This window comes from Oncorhynchus gorbuscha, linkage group LG12, assembly GCF_021184085.1.
Source record: "Oncorhynchus gorbuscha isolate QuinsamMale2020 ecotype Even-year linkage group LG12, OgorEven_v1.0, whole genome shotgun sequence".
Classification (NCBI taxonomy): Eukaryota; Metazoa; Chordata; class Actinopteri; order Salmoniformes; family Salmonidae; genus Oncorhynchus; species Oncorhynchus gorbuscha.
In genome coordinates, this window is record NC_060184.1 from 72,631,671 (window position 1) to 72,643,756 (window position 12,086).

General features: G+C 44.5%; 1 protein-coding gene across 1 annotated transcript in view; it reads right to left on the reverse strand.

Moving 5' to 3' along the window:
- The window catches only part of LOC123991371 (activin receptor type-2B), a 116,392-nt gene extending 105,314 nt beyond the window's left edge, over nucleotides 1-11,078 (reverse strand). Inside the window, exon 1 of the mRNA XM_046292890.1 lies at nucleotides 10,660-11,078. Coding sequence (XP_046148846.1) covers nucleotides 10,660-10,711 — 52 coding nt within the window. The 5' untranslated portion in view covers nucleotides 10,712-11,078. The remainder of the gene's footprint in view (nucleotides 1-10,659) is intronic.
- Nucleotides 11,079-12,086: the final 1,008 nt, after the last annotated feature.

Below are 12,086 nucleotides of genomic sequence, written 5' to 3' on the forward strand. Positions count from 1 at the left end.
ATGGGCATAACTCCCGAGGTTCTCTTTCAAAGCATCTCACAACTGCCAGGCAGAAATGTTAAGGGCGAAATACTTACTGACGCAAAAGTATGAGTTGTGTAAATATTTTGTCATAGGATTTGGCCGTGGGGGAAGTTTCCTAGACCTGAAAGTAACATTAACAAATAGCCAATAGGAACATGCTGAGCCCCCTATTAGCCAGCTTGTGTTAGTCTACCCTATATTTAAAATAATCACACAGCCTGAAGCATGACCTCCACTCACTATTTTCTCAAATTAAGCTCAGAGGAAATGTTAGCTCTGTAAATGTAGGCTACTCAATTCTGAAAATTAGCCTGTAATATTTACAGTTCCCCCAGTGGTGTGATAAAGTTTTCAGAGTCAGTCTACATCCTTGGGGGCTGTCCATTTCCCATGCAGCTGTAGACAGCCATTGTTGGAGCCTTATTCACAGCAGGTGGTCAAGTCACTGGGTTTACCATGACAAAGACGCGCCCCCTGTGACCCTCTCCCTCTGTCGCTGCCCCGCCCCCCTTCCCTCCCCCAACCACTCGAGAGGATCTTGCCCATCACCATGTCTATGGTTCGGCCTGCTACCCCTCTCAGGACTGGGGGAATATGTGACCCTCTCACACACTCCTCCAAAATCTCCATTGTCCATCAATAGTGAATGTATGTTCTCTAGACGGTCACGGTGACATTAAATTAAACAATAGAACAGCAACGTTTTGACTGTGGCCTTGGCTTACAATATGATACAAATGTATGATGAAGCTGAGTCACAGGAAACGTCAATCGTTTTTTTTAAAGGCATAGAAAAATGGCGTCAAGGTCTGAAATATTCTTCTTTTTTTTTTAAAAACCTTTTGCTCCCTCTCAGCCAGATCAAGGCCGTGCTGGAACAGGATGCCGAAGACATCAGAGAAATGGTCAAACAGACGTCTGCTTGTAAGTGTGTGTTGACGGTCTGCGACAGCTGGGCCCGAGACGGGAGGGTCACCAGAGGAGCCTGGGAGTCTACGTGAACCAGTGTACGCCTCCATCTGGAGACGGCGGATGAGGAAGAAACCAGACGAGCAGCTGCCGCCGTCATCTCCATCAAAACAAAAAAACAAAAAAAAGGTTGAGCAAGGGAGGGAGAGCAGGAGAGAATAGGGAGTTCGCTCCCCTGTCTACACACAGCAGACATGGGGCGTGAGGGGATGAGGAAGGAGGGGGGGGGGGCCTGAGGGCCCATCCATCTGAGAGAAAACACCACTGCATCTAGATCCAGAAATCTAAAGGGGATAGTCCTTCCTTTTGTTTTCAGAAGCAGTCCAGAAGTTACGTTGTGCTCATATTCCATGCAATCTGGTTCAGAGTAACCTATGTCTTAGCCAAATATGCAAGCCGACATACATTTACATTTTAGTCAGTAAGCAGACGCTCTTATCCAGAGCAGTAGTGAGTGCATACATTTTCATACTTTTTCTTACTGGTCCCCAGTGGGAATCAAACCCACAACCCTGGCGTTGCAAGTGCCACGCTCCACCAATTGAGCCACACAGGACTTTATTTAATATGTATTTAACTAGGCAAGTCAATTAAGAACAAATTCTTATTTACAATAAATTGCCTACCCCGGCCAAAATCTAACCTGGACGATGTTGGGCCAATTGTGCGCCGCCCTATTGGACTACCAATCACGGCCGATTGTGATGCAACGTCCCGGAATCTAACTAGGTTCTGTAGTGACACCTCTAGCACTGAGATGCAGTGCTTTAGACCATTGCGCCACTCGGGAGCCCAATTTAATGGAAAGGGTTGGCCCCATCTAGACGATTGGCATCATTTTTTAATACCAAAACTTTGATTTGGTGTGAACTAGCTCAACGACAGACAAACTGCTTGGGAAGTTGAAAAATGTAGGCCGCATCCAGGACAAATGTAACATGGCCTTCAGTCAGACTATGTTGCCGATGGTCACTCTGACAGAGCTCCAGAGTTCCTTTGTGGAGATGGGAGAACCTTCCGGAATGACACCATCTCTGCAGCACTCCACCAATCAGGCCTTTATGGTAGAGTGGCCAGACAGAAGCCACTCCTCAGTAAAAGGTACAGGACAGCCTGCATGGAGTTTGTGAAAAGGCACCTAAAGGACTCTCAGACTATGAGAAACTGGATTCTCTGGTCTGATGAAACCAAGATTCAACTCTTTGGCCTTAACTCTCTGCAACATGGATAGATGGAAATCGGCACATAATACTACAAATGAAGAAACATATCCTATATGCATATTAGAGGTCGACCGATTAATGGAAATGGCCGATTAATTGGGGCCGATTTCAAGTTTTCATAACAATCGGAAATCTGTATTTTTGGACACCGATTTTGCCGATTATTATTATTTATTTATTTTACAACTTTATTTAACTAGGCAAGTCAGTTAAGAACACATTCTTAATTTCAATGACGGCCTAGGAACGGTGGGTTAACTGCCTTGTTCAGCGACAGAACAACAGATTTTTACCTTGTCAGCTCAGGGATTCAATCTTGCAACCTTACGGTTAACTAGTCCAACGCTCTAACCACCTGCCTCACGAGGAGCCTGCCTGTTACGCGAATGCAGTAAGAAGCCAAGGCAATATTAAGCTGATCCACCCCTTTTTTTTTAAAGAAGCCAAGGTAGGTTGCTAGCTGGCATTAAACTTATCTTATAAAAAATAATCAATCATAATCACTAGTTATAACTAAACATGGTTGATGATATTACTAGTTTATCTAGCATGTCCTGCATTGCATATAATCGATGCCGTGCACATTCGCAAAAAAGGACTGTCGTTGCTCCAACGTGTACCTAACCTAACCATCAATGCCTTTCTCAAAATCAATACACATATTTTTAAACCTGCATATTTAGCTAAAATAAATTGTTTAAATATTCACGCGGTTAAAGTTAACATCCCTAATCCACACATCGCAGGACAGTCCTTCACACGTCCGCGTCCTCCAGAGGCCAACCCAGACGTAAAATGGGAATCTTTGTTCTCACCCCCCCCCGATCTGAGGGAGGTGGTGTCAATATCCTACTAAACTCAAAAGGGGAATGGGTGACTGACCACCATGCCCCATCCCCCCTGCCTCCTCTCCCAGTCCCAGCATGGGGCCCACGGGCTCCACAAACAGGCCTCAGCAGCAGCCTGCCTGACATCTCAGCACAGGAGGAGGGGTGGGTCAGTGTGTGGGACACAAAAGCAGATGGGGGGGCCCTAGATAGGGGCTGGGTCTGCCCCACCAGAAAGGGGACCCAGATTCTTAGACAAATGGCCTCTAGAGAGGAGAGACCTAGGAGGGGGGAGCCACCCCACAGGTCCTCTGGGGGAAGAGGAGGCTTCTTTCAGACACGGGAGCATGAGGGCCATCAATCCCACAATGAAAGGAGCTCCAAAACCAGCAGCCACCCCCTCCCCCCTAGCACTCACAGTGAGTTAAAGTTGTTGCAACCACTTCTCTTTGAATTGGGCAGAATGGGTGGAGCAGAAAATCAGAGGACAGAGGGAAAGATTATTATGCCCCAGTGCAAAACCAAACCCTAGCCAAAAACAAAACCCAGGACTACCTGGCTTGATAACTCCTTGCTGTCCCCAGTCCACCTGGCCGTGCTGCTGCTCCAGTTTCAACTGTTCTGCCTACGGCTATGGAACCCTGACCTGTTCACCGGATGTGCTACCTGTCCCAGACCTGCTGTTTTCAACTCTCTAGAGACAGCAGGAGCGGTAGAGATACTCAGAACGATCGGCTATGAAAAGCCAATTTACTCCTGAGGTGCTGACCTGTTGCACCCTCTACAACCACTGTGATTATTATTATTTGACCATGCTGGTCATTTATGAACATTTGAACATCTTGGCCATGTTCTGTTATTATCTCCACCCGGCACCGCCAGAAGAGGACTGGCCACTCCTCAGAGCCTGGTTCCTCTATAGGTTTCTTCCTAGGTTTTGGCCTTTCTAGGGAGTTTGTCCTAGCCACCGTGCTTCTACACCTGCATTGCTTGCTGTTTGGGGTTTTAAGCTGGGTTTCTGTACAGCACTTTGTGACATCAACTGATGTAAGAAGGGATTTATAAATATATTTGATTGATTGCCAAATCCTCTAGACATTTCCCGTGGCTCTGGGTGGACTGGGTTGGTGGAAGTAGTATAGGGAAATAGTTCCACCTACCCAATCTGTCTTGTAGGTCAGGTTGAGTTTCCACCATATTGCTTAGACTCATTTGATTCCTGTAGATCAAAGTGTCTAGCGGCTGGGGCTAGAGTGTTGAAGTCATGGTATCGGTCTGGTATTGGTGTTCAACTCAAAATGTAGAGAAGAGAATGTTCTGGCAACGTTCTATAAGGACAGAGCACAGCACGGTACTCCTGCTACAGAACAGCTCCAAGGCAAAGAACACAGCATCAGTTCTTACAATATTTCATTAACTAGAGGCTTCTACCGTGGCCCCTAATGGTCAAGAATATCCCATAATTGTATAAGAATTTGGGTACCATATAATCTGCAGTTAGGCAAAAGAGATAAAAGAGCCAGATTGGAATCTCATTTGTTTTCTGAAGAGAAAAACCATGAAAGTGGATATGGGTAGAATCTAGATAGTTGGATGCTGTCCATGCATTTCCCAAGCGGGATATGAAATTGACTCTAAAAGCTTGATCTCTGCGTTTTGTGCTAAACAGTAAACATTGGTAATACATTATCATGCTATGAAACGTGGCAGGTATCGTCGAACAGCAAACACTTGGCTAATCCCATCCCACTGCATGTTCAGGAGGACTTTGAGTGCTGCGTATGATGTACGACGCAGCCCCCTGCAAGATAAGGCCTTGCCAAATATCATTGTTTATGTACCGCATTCCACCCATGCGGCTTTGCCCAGATACATGTTATCGGCATAGGTAAACAAACGCTGGGGCCAGAACACTGTGGCTTCTCAGCAGCACACAACCGAGCTGGGACGCTCACAAGCCTTCCCACTTCAAACACTGCACTCGCACTTCAGAAATAATAGAATTGGGGACGGGATATAACTAACCTGAGACATTATCCAAGGTTTGGCAAGCAATGCCTGTTTGTCAGCACTCAGCATGTATCCCAGGCCCATGCAGAGGAAAAAAGTTCACAAGGGCGGTGATAAACAGTGCAAATGAAGTTCCGCTCTCTTAAAAGTAAACTAATCTCAACCATCTCTATAGGCGTATAGGCTTAAGGGTTGCCCATCTCCAAGCATCAAGCATGAGCACGGTCAATGACAGTTTCCAGCAGGCAAACAACTATGCATGACGCCTCATCATGGCAGTCAGCTAAAGGAGTCAACATTGCCCCACCAGGGACGGCAAGGATGAAGACATGGGAGCATTAGGATACAGTTGAACTTAGAAACCATGGAGCAGCCAGTGCACTAAAGATAACAACTGCAATCAGCTCTGGCTTATGATCTTCTGTCTCCTGTAACAACTGATATTAATAGCGGTTAGGAGAGATTCTATTAATGCTTCAGCTTAGAAAATAGCTGGAACATCTGGCAAATACAGCAAAATAAGCCTGTAGTCACTAACTGTACTTCCATTAGTCTATCAAGAGTAAATCAGTGTTTGTGTGCTTTTTCCAAATAGGCAGCACATCATACATTTACTCCTACACAATCATCAATTCAGCCACTCTGTCAATACACAGTCAATGCAATCATGTTCCATTTCCTTTCGCACAGCGTCTTTGCTGTGGGCGAGAAAATGTAATCGCTCACTGGGCCGCTGTGCTCCATTGAATACATTTGGTTGGGTTCAAACCTGCCATGAGTCGCGATTTGTGCCAAGCCGCAGCAGTAGAGTCAAACATGGACGGCTCATGTTTCCCATAAACTGGGAGAAGGGAGCCCAAAGCACATCCACGTTGTAACCAGAGTTTTGATCTGTGCTTATCAAATTAGCCCCTGATTCTTTCTGTGGGTTTTGGAGATCTGCAGGTGAATTAGGAAAGAAGCCGTTGTATAAACCGAGAGATTAATGGGAGCAACGATACTTCACTTTCAGGGAAGCCAATCACATAAGGAATGCATGCAAGTGGTGCATTGTATACCTTTCTTACCGTGTTTGCGCAACATGTTATGAAGGAGCGTGCTAAGCCTCTCACAGCGTGAGGCGGACGACGAGGAAATTCCACAGCCAGCGCAGATCTCCCTCGTCGCTCCAACCAAACTCGCTGCTTCCTTCTTCTCTCACTCTAGGCTGGCTGCTGTAAATGTGTCAGATTCTGAACCCCACTCTCAAAAACAAGACTTTTGCACAGAGGTGATGAAGAAAGGTCTACCTTCGCGTTGCTTCAGTTAGCCACGTTGTCACATTCAACTGAAGCTGATGTGTATTAATTTGATCATGGTCATAGCCTATTTCTTTACAATAGGCCCATTTGTACTTGCTATTGAACAATCACTGCTTTTTCTATGTGAGATTTGCTTTCACAACAAGCGTTGAGAATCATTTTGCTGCGGGGGCCAGATTTCTATGCAATGAGATTCATTTCTGCTTGTTTTGTTCCATTCTAGGAAATGACTGAGGAAACATGATAACGAATACAAGTGTTGATGAATGAACAGCATGGAGTCAAGCATGGGGTTGGGATTTTCAGGGCAGAATTCCAGCCAGTCCCTCATGGTAAAGTGTGTGTGTGTGGGGGGGGGGGCTGCCATCTTTATGAGGAAGATTGATTCATGGATTTCATTGAGGGAAAGCTCAAAACAAAATCACAACCTTTTGTGGGCTCACACATTCATCCTTTTTGGAAAACAAACTGACCGATTCTCTCCCAAACACCTATGCCATGAATCTCCTACAGCTCAACATCTTTGTTTCTTGGCAGGGGGGGAAAATAGACCCTGTCACTTTAAATCTTTACGCCTGCTAGAGGCTACCCATCCCCCACAGTGTTTGTCCCCCTCTTACACTCCCCCTCCCTAATTCTCTGTCAATGCACTATAAAAATGTATCCATATGAAAATGATAAATGCATTCAACTGCAAATCTTGGGACTATATGCAGAAATGGGCTAGATGTTGTTTCTCAGGTAGAGAAGAGAGGGTAAAGCAGTGGCCATTATAGACCAGAGGAGCAACCCTCCCCCACTACACCATGTGGCCAAACCTTTGAAAATCCAGCACAGCACAGCACACACAGACACACCACATTGTTACTGATTCAGTGACTTTACAAAGAGAGCACTAAAAGCATTCCAAACCCCATGTCCTGCTCTCACACAGCACATGCACACACACATATGGTGGGCAAGGTCAATCGACACCGGGACATGCAGCCCTTGCCTCGGCTGACGCCGTGCTGTCATAGACGATACGGGACAATCGCAGTCTCTCCTCCACTCAACAAAAGCCAATGAATCGACAGGAGTGAGTGAGGAGAGAGATGCTATGACTCAGGTCAGCATCTCCTGCCAGGAGAGAGAGAGAAAGAGAGGTAGAGAGAGAGAGAGAAAGAAAGAGGTAGAGGAAGAGAGAGAGAGGTAGAGAGAGAGAGAGAAAGAAAGAGGTAGAGACGGGAGAGATAGGAGGGAGAAAGCAAGAAAGAGAGAAGTAGAAGAGGAGAGAGAGGTAGAGGGAGAGATGGAGAGAGAGAGAGGAGGGAGAGAGAGAGAGAGAGAGAGAGAGAGAGAGAGAGAGAGAGAGAGAGAGAGAGAGAGAGAGAGAGAGAGAGAGAGAGAGAGAGAGATGGAGAGAGCATGGGCAGGGATCTGGCGTTCCTTTGTCTCAACAGAGTGGATGATCAGCTGAAAAGAGCAGAGCACAGCGAAGCTGCATATTTACTACCTCTGCTGCTATCCAGGGAGCCACGGAATCAGTGAGGCCATTACACAACGCATCCAGCAGCCAAAACAGATCATTTTACGGGACCCTTCTTACAGCATTGCAAAACCATTTTACTATTCTGGCTGCTAATGATCTGAGTGGCAGCGATGATTTGGCATGGTGCATGACAATGACTTGTCTCTTCCCACGGACTGGCTTAGAAAAGGGAAAATACATGTTCAATAGTAGCCCAAATGTTTTGGTTGTGTATTGAAGACATATCTTTCTGTTGCTTACAAGAAACCAAGAGTATTGCCATTGACCTATCAAATCCCTCGTGATCTTTAGGACTTGGATGGTTGAAAGGACTACTTTTCTGGTATTGAGGTAGATATGTACATATAGGTAGGGATAAAGTGACTGGGCAACAGGATAGATAAACAGTAGCTGCAGCGTGTGAGGAGTCAAAAAAACAGTTAAATGCAGATAGTTAAAAAGTTAGCCCAGGTAGCTATTTGGTTAACTATTTAGCAGTCTTATGGCTTGGGGGCAGTAACTGTTCAGGATCCTGTTGGTTCCAGACTTAGTGCATCGGTAGCTCAGCCCCAGTGATGTTCTGGACAGTACGCACTACCCTCTTTCAGCCTCCTGTGGTGGAAGAGGCGTTGTCGTTTCTGTTTCACGAATGTTTTGGTGGGATTGGACCATGATAGATACTTAGTGATGTGAACATGAAGCTCTCAACCCGCTCTACTACAGCCCTGTTGATGTGAATGGGGACGTCCTCGGTTCTCCGTTTCCTGTAGTCCTAGATCAGCTCCTTTGTCTTGCTGACGTTGAGGGAGAGGTTGTTTTCACAGACACCACACTGCCAGGTCTCTGACCTCATCCCTATAGGCGGTCTCACCGTCGTCATGGTGATCAGGCCAACCACTTGTGTTGTCGGCAAAGTTAATATTGGTGTTAGAGAGGACTAAGCACACACCCCTGAGGGGCACCTGTGTTGAGGGTCAGCGTGGTGGATGTGTTGCCTACCCTCACCACCTGGGGAGACCCGCCAGGAAGTCCAGGATCTAGTTGCAGATCGAGATGTTCAGTCCCTGGGTCCTGAGTTTATGATCTTGGAGGGTACTATGGTGTTGAACGCTGAGCTGTAGTCAATGAACAGCATTCTCACTTAGGTGTTCCTCTTGTCCAGGTGGGAGAGGGCAGTGTGGAGTGCAATAGAAATTGTCATCATCTGTGGATCTGTTGGGCAGCTTCCAAATTGGAGTGAGTCCTTGGTGTCTATGGTGTTGATGTGAGCCAAGACCAGCCTTTCAAACCATTTCATGGCTACAGATGTGAGTGTTAAGGGGCGATAGTCATTTAGACAGGTTACCTTGGTGTTCTTGGGCACAGGAACTATGGTGGTCTGCTTGAAATGTAGGTATTACAGATTGGGAGAGCTTGAAAATGTCAGTGAAGACACTTGCTGGCTGGTCAGGGCATGTTCGGAGCACGCGTCCTGGTAATATGTCTGGCTCCGCGGCCTTGTGAACTATTATCTAGGCTAACCAAAAAACTGTAGAATGCATTGAACCTACACTGCATTTAGCCTGACGACTCACAATAGAATCTTCCGCATTTGGCCGGAGCAAGCAGTACAGGGAGCCAGGCAACACTGTATTGGCTAACTATCCAGAATTGCCACTTTGTAACCAATTACCAAAGTATCAAGATATTAGGATAATGTTTGACAACAAGCATAATTTGTGCCTGTGCTTTGGAATGAATGGTAATCATACACAAAGTGATTCATTAACTTGATAAATTTTCAGGTATGTGACATAAATCATTTTATTTCAACAAAAACAAAAATAGACACAAGAGCCATTTTAGAGGAGGGAGCTACACAACAGAACAATCACGTAATGCATTTAATTAATTCCATTTTGCGTGGAAATCCTGAGTAGAATACTTGTAAAAAAACCTATTTGGAAAACCAAAGCATACATTATTGGTTGTTACAACAAAAACTATTAGGCTAGACTACGTGATAATGGGCTCTGTTAAATAAGTGTGGAATTCTACTACTTGTTGTGATCTTAAATAAGTATCATTCATTCCAGTATCAACACCTCCCTGTCATGCGCTTCAATGGGGAGAGAAATCTTCACTCGTGCTTAAAAAAAAATGTTGTCTACACAGGACAAACTACACGGATAAATGTGTCTTATAAACGTGCAAACACTTCAAATTAGCTTGTGGATCTCTTGCATATTTCTGTATTTTCCAATAGATTACCACACTTCTATATTTAAATGATCTTTGAAACATTATGAGGCCACATATTTGGTAGAAATATGAATTACGAGCTGCCATACGCAAATAAAATATATAGTCTAATAAAAACGATACATCTATTTTAATCACTTAGCCTTGACAAGTGATATGACAAAATAATCTAAATAATTCGGAAATTATATGTGGTTGCGATCTACTTATTGATCTTTATAGACAATGAATCACTGCATCGAGAAGCCGAAATAACCTCTCGCATCGTCACTTATTAAAATAACATAAACAAGATGTCAACTATTGAATTACTGCATTAGCTATTCAATGCCATTTGACAACTATCATTTCTATGTGTATCTTATTAAGGCAATATCAATAGCCAGGCGACTACCTACAGCATGTTATCCCTGGATTGTCTCTACATTATTAGAATCAGCAGAATTGGTGTTTTGCGAATCTCTTGCAATTTCAAATCACTGGATACAGTCTATAACTGATCGACAAGACACTAACCTCAATAAGCGATATGACATAATAGGGTGCTTGCTTACCTGCACAAAAAGTTCCCAGAAGAAGTGCAAAAGTCAGCCAGGAAGCAAACATATTCCTTTAATTAAAAAGAAACACACCAGATGTTCGCTTTTTTAACCTCTTTTCCTTTGCGAACATTTAAAAAGATGATCGGCATTACACAACGAGCCAAATGACCCAAGGCCTTCGATGTCCACAGCACCAAGAGTTCGCGTTGCTTTTGTGTGTACAGTCCCCCAATGCAACAAAATTGCACGGGCTAGAAGTAAGTTTTACATATAAACAAATCCATCGGGAAAGAATCGGTCGATTCCAGGCTGTAAAATCGACAAGGTAAAAGAAACTCGATGATATAAATAAACAAATGTCTCGCTCCGCGGTGCGCGTTAACCGTTTCTACTCTGTTGTTGTCGTGAGGCGCTGAGGACAGGGTCCGACATTCACATGCAAGAAACTGAACTGAGTCCAAGATGGCTTCTGAGAGGGGAGTAAGCCAGAGTAAGCACAGTCAGTGGGAAAACCCGGATGTTTAAATAAAATTCAGGAATGCAATCAAAGAGGCATGGGGTGGAGTGCAGTGCAGCAATCCTGGAGCAAAATACTAGGCAGGTAGTAGGACATAGAGGGAATTAAATCAGAGGCTACTAGACGTTGATAATAAAGGTCAACAGGCAAAAATATATAATATGTGGAGGGAATTGCTGATGCCTACATCGAAACAGCAACCTATTTTTGGCTTAACAAAAGTGGTTGGAAAGAAAACCTGGTTTGATTTTTGCACACTATGTTCTGCTTTTTATAAAGGTAAGTATGCTTTCATTACAATATGTTTATTTATCTTAGGCATCCTGGGGATCAAGTCAATTAAACCAAATTAAAAAAGGTTAAATGACCAATGGCAGGTTACTAATATAGCCTATGCTATGTACGTCTCTGAATTAGGTACTTATAAGCCTATCCACATATAATGAATCGTTATGAATACCTGCTATAAGTAGCAAGTTCAATTGGTTATTGTAGTTCTAACAGCATATTACAATTACATATTGTATGTGATCAGAGCCATATATAAAGCCAAATACCCTTATATAGAGCCATACATACACTATATGACCAAACGTATGTGGACGCCTGCTCGTCAAACATCTCATTCCAAAGTCATAGCCATTAATATGGAGTTGGTTCACCTTTTGCTGCAATAACAGCCTCCCCACTTCTGGGAAGGCTTTCCACTAGATGTTGGAACATTGCAGCGGGGACTTGCTTCCATTCAACCACAAGAGCTCTAGTGAGGTCAGGCACGGATGTTGGGCGATTAGACCTGGTTCTCAGTCTACGTTCCAATTCATCCCAAAGGTGTTCGATGGGGTTGAGGTCAGGGCTCTGTGCAGGCCAGTCAAGTTCTTCCACACCGATCTCAACTAGCCATTTCTGTATGGACCTTGCT